General features: G+C 37.5%; 2 protein-coding genes and 1 long non-coding RNA gene across 6 annotated transcripts in view; 2 read left to right on the forward strand and 1 right to left on the reverse strand.

Annotated features, from left to right (window-relative positions):
- The window catches only part of dennd3a (DENN/MADD domain containing 3a), a 26,424-nt gene extending 21,215 nt beyond the window's left edge, over positions 1-5,209 (forward strand). For all 3 annotated transcript variants that reach the window (XM_067612830.1, XM_067612831.1, XM_067612829.1), the window contains 6 exons: positions 2,191-2,345; positions 3,271-3,337; positions 3,613-3,685; positions 3,785-3,903; positions 4,000-4,137; positions 4,239-5,209. In XM_067612830.1, coding sequence (XP_067468931.1) covers positions 2,191-2,345; positions 3,271-3,337; positions 3,613-3,685; positions 3,785-3,903; positions 4,000-4,137; positions 4,239-4,433 — 747 coding nt within the window. In that variant the 3' untranslated portion in view covers positions 4,434-5,209. The remainder of the gene's footprint in view (positions 1-2,190; positions 2,346-3,270; positions 3,338-3,612; positions 3,686-3,784; positions 3,904-3,999; positions 4,138-4,238) is intronic.
- LOC137198850 (uncharacterized) overlaps positions 1-8,184 on the reverse strand; it is an 8,592-nt gene extending 408 nt beyond the window's left edge. The window contains exons 1-2 of the long non-coding RNA XR_010931698.1: positions 7,885-8,184; positions 7,546-7,714 (exon numbers count right to left, since the gene is read on the reverse strand). This is a non-coding gene — a long non-coding RNA (uncharacterized lncRNA). The remainder of the gene's footprint in view (positions 1-7,545; positions 7,715-7,884) is intronic.
- A 3,380-nt stretch (positions 8,185-11,564) lies between these two features.
- Positions 11,565-12,768, forward strand: part of LOC137198851 (solute carrier family 45 member 4) — a 62,024-nt gene continuing 60,820 nt past the window's right edge. The window contains exon 1 of one of the 2 annotated variants that reach the window (XM_067612832.1): positions 11,565-11,708. The gene's annotated coding sequence lies outside the window, so the exon portion shown is untranslated. Of the gene's footprint in view, positions 11,709-11,957; positions 12,214-12,768 lie in introns of those variants that run through there. The other variant, XM_067612834.1, reaches the window with a different exon arrangement.

Consider the following 12,768-nt stretch of genomic DNA (forward strand, 5'->3'; position numbering starts at 1 on the left):
ACTAAGTCCCATTAGCCTTGTCAGTAAAGGTCTCACGTTCTCACAAAAAGGTTTTGTATATGGACAATACCAAGATATGTGCGCATGGTCTGCCATCACTGATCCACACTCAGTAATAAAAAAAACCCCACAATCTCTTCATGTCAGGAAATTGGTAGTAAAGAGCTAATTTTACTGGACTTAGAGCCACACCTCCTCAGGTATTTCCATTTTATTTCAATTTTTAGACTAATTTAGACAAATTTCCTAGACAGGCCAGTTAAAACCATCTAAAATTTGATCTGTTTGAGAACTTTTGCTTATTATTTTGAATGAAAAAGAGGTTTTGCTGAAAAATACGCTCGTAAAAAGTAATAATAGTTCATGCTGTACAAACTCTGCAAAAATTGCTGTAGTGAACTTGCTATTTTCATGTAAGCTCACTGCCAATCCCACAGTCATTCTTGCTTCACTAAATGAAAACACTCGGCCAGATGTTTGACTGCTTCTCATCACTGGGCAGAATCAGCAGATAAACAGCACATGCATGCCACTGACATCAGACACAGATAAAACTGTTTTCCTCAGGGTTTACTTTTTGCTCTCACTGCTTCATCTCAATCACCATCAGTATTATGTTCAGACCAGCCGGTGCATGTTTTAGAACTATACAATGGGTTTTTGAATAGTTTTCATCCCACCTTAAACCAAAACATTTTCTCTACAAACTTTTGACGCCTCTCGGGACAAAATGTAAACAAGTGAAAAGCTGAAGCTGCTTGAGGAGAATGTTCTGGGTTAATGAGGTTAGGGACGAGTGCAAGGTTTTAAGGCACTTGTTAGGACTGTGCTAATTCACTGACCTCTACTCAATGCATGCAGGTCACAGTCACATGAAATATGTTAGCGTATCTGTGAGTGTGTGTGTGTGTGTGTGTGTGTGTGTGTGTGAGAGAGAGAGATAGTGATAGAGGGAGGAACTGCATGTTTTCTCTTGTCTCACCCCATAATATTTGCACAAAGTTCACTACCAGGCCATGTATTAAACATTTGTGCCGTGCTCTGACAATTTTAAATCTGCCTTCTTTTATGTGGCTGAGCAGCTTTATTGACAACAGTTGCAACCAAAATGCATTTTTCTCCACATAGTTATGTTGGTTGAGTTTGACTGTGTAAAAACAGATTTTAATATTACATGTAACTATGTTGACAGGACTTTGTGAGTGTTGCTGAGTACAATAGTTTATTAGAACAGTTTTGCCACCTTGTGGAGAAGTTTGGGTAGTGCACACTGAATTTCCTTCTACACTAAACTGTCAGCATTTTCTGTTTGGCCCACTATACAAACCTTAATCTACTTACTTTTATATATACCTGCTACACTTTCCTGTTGGGAAAAAAGACCTTCTGTACTTTACTTTACAACTAACGATTATTTTCACTGACAATCAATCCACCGATTATTATCTTAATTAATTCTAAGGACAACAATGGAAATATGTTTTTAGCTTTATTGTATTTTTATTGACTTGACAGTTTAACTGTATGTCAGAACTGTTTGACTGCAATCTTGTATTTACCTTTATTGTTGTCAAATAGATCTATCTATCTATAATCAAGTGTTTATCCCAAAAAAGTGACAAGGATGGTGGACAAGAGAGTTTTACGCACTGCACCTGAAGAAGAGACAAGCAAAAAGATTTGAGAGAAGTTTTCCCAAAATATTACAGTTTCCTAATGCCCAAGGTCCTAAAATGTCCAAAAAAGCTGTCCAGAACCCAAAAATATTATGTTTACTATCATGAAAGACAAAGATAAGCAGCAAATTGTCACAACTGGTATCAGCAAATGTTTGATGTTTTTGCCAGAAAAATAACAAATAGCAATTAGTTGATTATCAACATAGTTGCAGATTAATTTTCAGCTGAACTTAATAACCTGCAGAGATAAATCCAACTGTATGAAGCCCTGTGCATATAAGTAGAGATTAGATTCATTGCACCAGCTAATAATTTACCTTGTCTTAAAGGAAATTAGTGTCCCTAATGTTAAAGTTATTAAGTATGTAGGCTACACGTAAGGCCTTACATCTCTGTGGTCCCTGTTTTAAGAGAACAGAGAAATTCCTATTAGCTTTTCTACATTTGGTCTTGAAATGTATCTTTCCTTTAAGCGTGATGTCTAACTGTCCATCTCTTTCTGTTCTTACAGAACTGTATGCTTGGAGTTGACAAAGACCAAGTCTGGATGGGCTCTGAGGACTCCGTTATCTACATCATCAGCATGGTGGCCATGGTCTGTAACAGACAGCTGACTGAACACAGGGCAGAGGTCACCGGACTTGCAGTTGACACAGACAAATACAGGTAACACACTCATACACACAGACCTGCATACAATCACTGACAGGTAAAACAGTCAATCAGCTGCCACAAAAATGCATCATGTCCTGTCAGAAACCCTTTGGCTCCGTTTAAATGCACCTGACAACTGACCGTTCTTCTGTATATATTTTTCCCACAGTCATTTTTATAGTTTATATATTGCATAAAAAGATACTGTATATGGCTGGCAGGTAAACTTGTACATTAGGACACCTCAAGCATATTTGTGGTCAACAATTTAATCACAGTTCAAAATCACTGTGCAAGCAATGTTAAACTGCAGGTAACTATAGCAACAATATATGATATAAACACAATAAAGCAAAGGGTCCTGATATAGAGAATAATAGACTTGACAGAGGGAATGCCTTTGCATTGTCTGTTTTCTTACATCATTTATCATCATACATCAATTAATTCATTGTTCATGCTGCAACTAATGATTATTTTCATTATTTGATTTGCCACTTTTTGGTTAACCAATTAATTTTATCATGTACTATATGTAAAATATTGGAAAACAGTCAAAAAAATGAAATTTCCCAGAACCCAGGCTGACATTTTCAAATTGTTTGCTTTGTATTAACAGGTCTAAACCCAAAAATACTCAATTACCAATGTCATAAAACTGAGAAAGCTGTAAATCCTCACATCTGAGAGGATGACACCCGCAATTGTTTGCCATTTTTGCTTGATAAATGTTTTAAACAATTAATTCATTTTCAAAATTGTAGTCAAATAATTATGTAGATAAACAAATAGACCATTCAAACATAACTACTGCTTTCACACCAGTAGGACTCACTAAAATAAAAATATACAGTATGTAACTGAAAGCAAACTATTTCAGTCATGTGGAGGGTTCAAATATAAATCAGACACTTACTGGTGCATTTTGCTCTTTCAGTCAGAAGGTGGCGTACTCATGCAGTGCAGAGGGAAGCGTCATGGTGTGGGATGTCTCAACACTGCAGGTCAGTTTCACAACAACATTGTGTTGTGAAATGTTGTTGTGAAATGTTGTTGTGATGGTGTAAACTATGTTTTTATTGGTTTTCTTTTTCAATAGATCATTTTCTCCTTAAGTACTATGTAAAACAGCTGCTATATACTGACATAAATATTAGAAATGCATTAGAACTGATTTGTTTTGGTTCATTCAAGGACTGAACATTTAATTTAACCTTTTCCTCTTATTATATTCGTGATTTATTTCTCATTACTGTCACTTCTGTATCAAACCACTCAGGTGAAGAGGCACTTCCGCCTTTCTTGTGACCGTCTGCAGTCTGTCTACAGCTGCAGTGCAACGCTCTGGTGCTGTAAGTTTCACACCCTCACTCACCGGAGCATTAAAGTGGGAAATTAATAGTTAATAGTTGAAGATAGAAACCGAACAACCTCACTCTCACTCTCTCCAGGCTCGAGGGACAGCATAATGGAGGTGTGGAGGAACGGTTCAATGAAACATCGTCTGAATCTGCCAGAGCAACAGAAAGGATCCACGACTACGTTTAGCTCTATACTGCTGTTACCTGAGGTAGCGCACACACACACTCACACGCAGTTTGCTGCATTTTTATGTATAAGCACATGTCACTTATTCTTTTTTTTGTGACCCTTTTTCTTGGGACAGAGGGAGGAGCTGTGGAGTGTGTGTCTAGACTCAGGAGAAGTGTGTATTTGGCATACTAAGGACACCATGAAACCGTTCCAGCGTGTGGTGTTACAAGACTGCACCGGCTGTTACTGCATGATTAAAGTGAAAAATCAGGTACACATAACCTTTAAAATCACCTACAAATGGATTATAATTCTGGCAAAGACATGAAATATATTATCTGTCCCTTTTTAAACCCTCTGTTATCTCTCTAGGTGTGGGTTGGCGGTGTAGCCCGCAGTTCTACCAAAGGGAAGATTTACATAGTGGACACAGAGCGCCATCAGGTGTTGAAAGAGCTTCACGGCCACAACGACAAGGTGATGGCGCTCTGCTCTGCTGAGGATCGGTACGTCCTCAGTGGCGCTGCCAAACACGACGGAAAGATTGCCATCTGGAAGGTGGAGTAGGGATGTTTACTAGCCGGGAAAGGACACATTTCAGAGCCCATTTTTCTTAATGCCATCGCTTTGTTAAAACTACTCTGAGACCGCTTGTTTAAAAACGGAGGGAAGATCCGTGTTTGGACACTGGAGCAAAGGGAGGGAGTGATCAAAATAGCAACCTCAACCTGCCTCTGCATCTCAAGAGATATGAAGGAATCACATGGCAGTCATGTGAAGCAACAAGTTAAATGATTGTTTACATAAAGTGTCACCAACTGAGCAGCTCCTCTCGCCTGCTATGAAGTGGTGGCTTGCAGTATGAAATACTAACATGTTTTCGGGAATATGAAGGACAAATAAAGACTGAAATCAGAAAAGTGGATGCAAGTTCTGCAGGATATTTTTCCAATCCAAAGTGCTTCACTTTACTGAAGGTATATATTATATTTTTATTAATATAACACCCTTTTTTACCTTAAGTTTAAATAGACTAGTATTATGTGGGAAGCTTTTGTAACTGAGCCTCGCCTCCGACTGTTTTTGAGGTGAATTCGAGATAAAACAAAAACGCCAGTGATCACATACTTCACCCTCCCTGTAGGAAAACCCAAACAAATCTTTATTCTCATGGGAGTTATGCTTTAATGGATCATCTACAGTGGAGAGTGACGGGAGAGATGATGAAAGACAAGACAAAGTTGGGAGCTGGACTCGTGACATAACGCTGACATGTGATATATACAGTAAAGTGTGATGTGTTTCAGAGCGTCTCAAGAAAAACAAGGTTAGTTCGTCAGAAACGCAAATCTATCAGCGATTAAAACCCCACAATACTTCACTCTTGTTGTATTGCTTACCTAAATACTTACCTCATTGTTAGATAAAGTTTCATTTTCCTCTATTTATTTCCCCACAAGAGAATATTTATCTGTGTTACTTGGCAGTTAGTTTTAACAATTGTCAGTTTTATACACAAACTGACAGAAGATATTAAGTAAAGAAAATGAACCAAGTCATGATTTATGGCTAAAGTAATTTCTTCTACATATTCTACATAGCTATTTAAGATTTTAAATGTTATTACAGTAGTGTTAGATGCATCACTTTGTGTTGTATCAAAGGGAGAGACTATGTGAAACAGGAGAACACCAAGTTTTCTCATTTTCTCTTTTTCAGTCTTCCATGACCATCATTTAGTCTCCAACAAATTCAGGGACTCTTGAAAAATGAGAGTAAAGAAGTTGGAATACATTTGTTTTTAACAAAGCCTCAGATTCAACATAGCTTTTATTAATGTATTTATGTACTGTAAACAGCAGCTGAACATGAACATTTACAGCAGGCTACCAGTCAAAAGTTTTGGACACAGTTTCTTATTCAAGTGGAAGGGAAGGTGTGTCCAGACCTTTGACTGGTACTGTATATCACTTTTGTAAACAACACTGATGACTGTGCAACAATTATTGATGTGTTTTATGTATCAATGAGTATTTTTTTTTTTTAAATAATATTAATATGAAACTATATTTTATCTCAAAGATTGTTAACAAAGATTTTTACCTTTTAACCAGCAATGTACAGAGTAAATACACTTTTTAAAGGAAGTCTTGAGTTTGTCTTTATTTTCAACCAGATCAAGCTTTAATTTACTCTCTAGACCAGTACTTCCCAACCTGGAGATCCAGACCCCTTAAAAGAAAGTTGCAGGATTATTCTGAGGGGTCAGAAGATTGGAAAGCAGAAAAAAACACTTATGCTACGCAAAATAATTACTTTTTCTAGAGCTGCAATTAACGATTATTTTCATTATTGATGAATCTTGATCATTTTTCCTGATTAATCAGTTAGTCGTTGGTCTATTAAAAATGCCAGAAAATTATGAAAACAAAGTCAAAGCCTAAGACACAACCTAAAAATGTTTGTTTTGTCCCGACCAACAGTTCACAACCCACAGATACTCTGTCACAGAAGATTTAAGAAACCAGAAAACATGAAGCTGGAACCAGAGAATTTTGGCAATTTCTTCCTTAAAAAATGACTCAGAACAATTAATCAATTATCAAAATAGTTGGCGATTAATTTTCTGTGGATTGATTAATTGACTAGTCATTGCAACTCTAATTTTTTTCAGATATTCCTTTGATCTTTGCTTTTTCTTGGGTATTATTGGAGCATTTTTACATTTTCACAAACTAACTCATAAAACATGACGATGACTGTATAACTTGACCTCAAGGCAGGGGTCAATAATTAGGTTCAACCACAGGCCAGTTTTTTTCAGGTACAGTGAAAGGAAGGACAGCCTGATATGTTTTTAATATGTTTTGTTTGTTTATTTCTTTGAATGCCTTCATGAATAAAATGAGCGTATAAAACTGTTTTAGAATTGAATCTGAGGGCAGATGTCATCATTCCCATTCGTAAGTGAGGACAAACCGAGTTACAGCAGTTTATGTTAAATATTCATAATGCAAAAACTTATTTTTAAGCATGAAACATATCTTCTGTGTTACACTACAAGACTAGAAATGTAATTGTTAGCTTCTCCACACATAATAAACAGTGGTCTGTAGTGTTATTGACACAAATCTTGTTCTGCCAGAACGGCCAAATTATGTTATATACCTGTGTTATTCATCTTGTAAGTTTATAAGATGTTACAAGGTCATAAAATGAATGTGTTTCCATTGTTTACAATCTACTATAGATTCATTGAGATTCATGAAAAAATTTTGATGTAAACTATAAAAGGGGAAACTGCTTTTGTTTGGTGGCCAAATATTGTTGGAGGTTATTTGCTTACTGCTGCCTTAAGGGATAAACTAAAAAGTTTGGGAGCCACTGCTTTATGCAGTTAATTTGAGAAGTGCATTTTACAATTTTACAAACAAAGTCGTGTCATTTTATGCCATGCATTTATTACTTTGCCTGTCCCAGAGCTACATACTGTAAGCAAAATGAAAATTGATTTCATCATCATTGATGCTCACTTGCTAGACTTAACCAGAAGAGGGTGCTGTTTAATATCAAGAGAAGTCAAAGTGGGAGAAAGATCATAAGAGTTTATGACAAGCTTAAAATTCAAAATGTAAATACAAAGTCAACAACAGCAAACACAGAAGCTACTATTTGATACCTGCAATCGTGGAAACTTCCCACCTTCCCCTCCGTGTGCAGCAGGGCGCTGCACTGATGAGGAGAATGCAACACAAAGCTGGGTCCACCCTGCTCAAGTGTCCTTGGGCAAAACACTGACTCCCTGCTGTGCTGCTGCTCTGTAGATGACCTCTGACCTCCCTGTGGAGCTAGTCAAGGCATTTTCACATCAAAGCCAATCCCCCCTCCAGTCCTTCAAATACTGCATTTGAGTATGTAGTTGTGTGCAGTTGCATTTGTACAAATGTGTATGTGTGTGTGTCTGTGTGCTGGACATTGTTTTGTTACATAAAGCCATAAGCAGCTGTTAATCTCTCACCGTGCAGGTCCACTCATGCCTCGGCTGCTGTGGAAGATAAGTTGTTTTCTGTCTCCCCTGCAGCTCTTAATCAGTTTCCTTTAATCCACAAACTGTTACTTACAGGAAGCGAGGTCTAGATTTAAGAGGAAAAAAAATCCCACAATTGCAGTGTTTGTGCTGCAACTTAAAACCTGACTTGAAAAACTCCCAACAGTGTTGGAACAATAACCTGAGTCAACAACGGCATGGTGCTCTACAGTGCGAAGCCAACAGCAGGAGAGAAAAAGGATAGAAGTTCCTGTTCATTTCATTAGTAGTGAAGCTGCCACTTCAGTTATTTATGTCTTGGTTCTATTTCTGACTCTGTGGCTGCTGAACAAAGAACAAAACAAGAGATAAAATGACATGGTGTGTCATACTTATCAGTGGAGGGGCAGTCTTCAACATGACTTTAGTTATTTACTGGTGAAGAACATTTATGTTATTAAAGGATAAAGCTAGCTATTGTCAACAAATGCTGTTAAAACACGAAAAGCCCCAAGCCTGTTGGTTCCCACTAAAGACGAAAAACAGTTTGGAAAAGCCTGTAATTTTCTAAAACAAATGGGCACTGTAGTTTTTAACAAATGTTATTCAAAAAGGAGTAAATTGTGTGTATGTTGGGGACTATTTTCAGTTGCGGATTAATACACGTTTCAAATGTCATGTTAATTAATATTTACAGCCGTGGGATGGTGGATGTGGCTTTCATTCAAAGTAAACTACAGTGCCCAGGTTCATTGTAATAAAGGAATATATCACTCAGCGCAACAGTGTGGCTTATTGATGTATTTTCAGTTGTTTTTGGACAACAATAGAGCCCGGGAATAAGCCGTATTAGGATTTGGCTGCACAGGCAATATAATAATAACTGAGATAAATGCCATTACATCAGAAGATTTACAGCTTTGACATGAGCAGCCAGTGCAGTATCGCCCTTGACTCATGTACGTTTCTTTTTACGTTCGCTACAGATGATATCATCGTATTACATTTCACTGGTTTCCTGTTCACGCAGGTTATGACAGATTGATAGAACGAAACAGAAACAAGAAGTAAACATTGCCTCCCCTGTGGCATGGCACACTGACAGAGCATTGAAATTACTACTTGTCATTGATATTTATAGAGTTGCACCACTAATAATGTTTTGATAACAGACAGATCTTTAATTCTGGATGATCCTTAAGTCTAGAAAAGAATCCCCGTCTGAGGCTGAATATATAAAAGGTGTTATTTTCACCACACCAGGAAACACTCTTTCCTCTGTCACTCATGTCTTTTGTCTCTTTGCGTTTCTGCTGGTGTTTTGGTATCAGTTCCTTCCTTAAAGAGACCTCAGACGTCGAGCATGCAATCTGTACAGATCACACACAGGTGACTGCCCCTCAGGCTTATAACCTTCTAAAGCAGTTTTGCCGCATTTGTGTGCTCTTTGTTGATGTTTATCTTGATCTGATTATCTTGATTTGAATATCACCTAGTGATGCATGTGCTCAGAAAACATACTTAACAATGTTTTATCACTTTGATACTTAATGACATTTCCTTGTTTTATGAAAATTGTTTATAAACATGATTTTGAATTGATGACATGTTTGTGACGTCCACTCCAGAAAACAACACATTTCTTTTGTTTGGGGTCTTAATGACCACCGTTTTAAAACATGGTTAAATATAAATGATTTTCATATGATCTATATCTGTGATTGGTGTTGACATAACTTTAAAAATCCCAAATAAATGTAAACATAAACATAGACTCTAGTAGGACGGAGTTTTATACCAGTCTGTTTGTAATACCGCTCTAACAGGGTGTTAGGTAGGACCTCTCTCCAAACATAAGTAACATCAGAATAACATACTGGATGTTTCTTTGTCTGTGAATGACTTTTTGGCAACGTTTATTTGTTTATGCATAGACCCTAAACTTGAAATATTTCCTTAGTCGGTGTAATAACAATCAGCACTGCTACAATTGTCGATTAGTTTGACAGAAAATTAATAGGCAACTATTTTGATAATCAAATGTCATAATTTAAGTCATTTTTCAAGCAAAATGCCAAACATTCTGGTAGTTTAAGGCTCTCAAATATGCGAATATGTTGCTTTTCTTGGTCATGCATTACTGTAAATTTAATATTTAGGATTTTTGGACTGTTCATTGGAGAAAATAAGACAGTGATGTCATCATCTTGTGCTTTAGGATATTGTGATGGCCGTTTTTCACTGTTTTCTGATGAGTCATTGACCAAATGATTAGCCAAGAAAAATAATAATCAGGTTAATCGAAAGATAATGAAAATAGTTATTAGTTGCAGTCGTAATAACAATGCTTTATGGTGATTTCTGTATTTTGTCACCTTCATCTGATGTTAAAGCCACTTTTGGGGTCAACACTTCACTTCAATTCTGTTCTACATTTTGGGTTTTAAGAAGGTGGGAAGAAAGAGGAAAACAACAGGCTGATTTTGCAGTTATTTTTTTTTTTTCCTTATTGACATATAAAAACAGTTACAAGTTCTTCTACCACAAAATGATTATATACAAAATACACATCTTACAGTTTGCAGAAAAACAAACAAACTCTGAGCTAGGGGGAGTTACAGTTGATACAAAGATTTAAAGCAAAAATCAGGTATTAACAGTTATTAGCTTTTGGATTAGAGGAACACTGAATTGACTCATGGCGATGGCCACATAGGTGGCTTTCTTGGCACCAAATGAGGGAGGGGATATCAAATCAGTGTGATGTGTTTTTGGTTTGTTTGTTTTCTTAACAACAGGTGTGCTTGTATACAGCTTTTGGAAATACACACTTTTTCTCCTTAACGTTTTTCCTCTTCTTTTTCCCCATTGACTTGCATGGATTTTCATCTAGTTTGATTTTCATTTTGTAAATCATGGTTCCATTTGGAGTAAAATAGACGATAAAGCAGGGTATGTTTTAGGGCATTGTCATTGACAAGTCGCTACCATGGTGACAATGTTGATTATGTGACATAACTGTGGCGTAACCCCAGATTCACAGAATATAGGCGTAACTGTAGCTCTCACTATCTCAGTGTGTTTCAACTAAAAGACCCTCTAAGTAGTCAGCTGTTCAGTTTTGCTGGGAAGTACATTTTGTTTTAATGTTTTTCACTGACGAAAATGAGCATTAGCATGATCATGGTTAACCATAGACTGTAAATGCACTGTGCTAATTGGTGCTAGCCAAACTAGAAGCTAGCGCTAGGATCAGCTAGCCCTGGTTTGACCTCCTTTGTGAAAACCAAGAAGTTAGGCAATTGAGAATGAGAATTTAAATGAAATTAATGAAAATTTAAATTAGTGTTATCTTCTAGTATGCCAAACAGTACATGTTTTCCAATTCATCAATATGGTTATTGATAAAAATACGCATGTTATTCCAAAAGAGTCTTAATAAACACATGAACAGCACTCTCAGGAAAATGTATACAACTTGTATACCAAACCACAAGGAAGCACAACCAATGTAAACACAAGGTAAGGGTTAAAAAAATAGCTATGCCCCTTTAAAAACATTCAAGCGCTTCTCTTGTTTGTATACCACCGCCACTGCCCCGCCCCTTTATGCAAATTAGCCATGACGTCGGCGGAAGCGGGCGCTACGTCTCTTCTTCCGACAGCTATTCCTTTAAAGGCGTATTTAAAGCCCTGGCTTCAGTTGCAGTCGCAGCGGACAACCTATGCAACAAAAGCTTGCTGCAGAGCCGAGCGACTGTCCGACCGCTCAGCGGACACACACACGGAGCCAGCGGCTGACACAACCCGGCGAGGTGAGCGCAGTGTCCGGTTAAGACACCGGCGACGAGAGGGGACGGATATTAAACATTTTCTAGCTGCTGTTAGTCGGCTCCGGCAGACGGAATACACAGCATCTCAGGTTGCTACTGCAGAGAGAGAAGGAGGAGGAGGAGGAGGAGGAGGAGGAGGAGGTATTTACAGTAGTTTCTGTAGGCCTGTGTCAAAAACAAAAAGAGGAGAGAGGCTGAAGAGGCAGACAGCCTGAGACAGGTCAGGCTGCATAATTAGGTTGCTCTAATCATAAAGTCTTTATAATTAGGACTCCTGAAAGGCGTTTAAATGTAAAGTAGGTGAAGACGGTTTGAAAACAGAAGAGGCAGGCTCAGGCTTGCAGTTTGCAGTTTGCAGTTTGAACATTGAAGGGGATTAGTATTACAATAAGCTTCATATCCTTCATCAGTGCATCAAGAGGAAGCTTTATACAGTAGTGAAATACACACCTGTGACTGTGGGATGATCAAAACAAAAGAGCAACCGGTATGTGTGATTTGTGGGGCCAATTAAAGATAAATATGAGGAGTGTCCTGCTTTGTAATTGCTTATTCATCTGTCTTTTCATAATCAGTAGATGAAAGTACGTACACGTCATTGGATGTGGGTGTTTAATTTAACTTTAATATAAAAACAATGACAGAGCAACAGAGCTCCTCCACCCTTTTTTTTTTTACTGTCAGAAAACATTCATAAGTATGTTTTTATTTGTGTTAGAAGACAATATCCCTTCTTTAACGTACATCCATTTGATATTACTTCACTTTAATAGGAATTTCCATCAGATATATTAAACAACATGTAAACATAATGTGACTACTGCAGCTCCGTCAAACTGCATCACAGGACGAGTGATCGGAGAGACTAGAGAGTGTTTTGCTGGTGTGTGTGTGTGTGTGTGTGTGTGTGTGTTCTGGTTTATTGGCAACTACTGATTTATTTTTGTGCTTGTGCTCATGTGCTGTTGTGTTGGGCACTGTATTGATTTAATGCGCAGTATAAGCTTACTTACTGCTTGTGTGTTTATTTGCACTGTGTTGA

Source organism: Thunnus thynnus, chromosome 15, assembly GCF_963924715.1.
Source record: "Thunnus thynnus chromosome 15, fThuThy2.1, whole genome shotgun sequence".
NCBI classification, from domain to species: domain Eukaryota; kingdom Metazoa; phylum Chordata; class Actinopteri; order Scombriformes; family Scombridae; genus Thunnus; species Thunnus thynnus.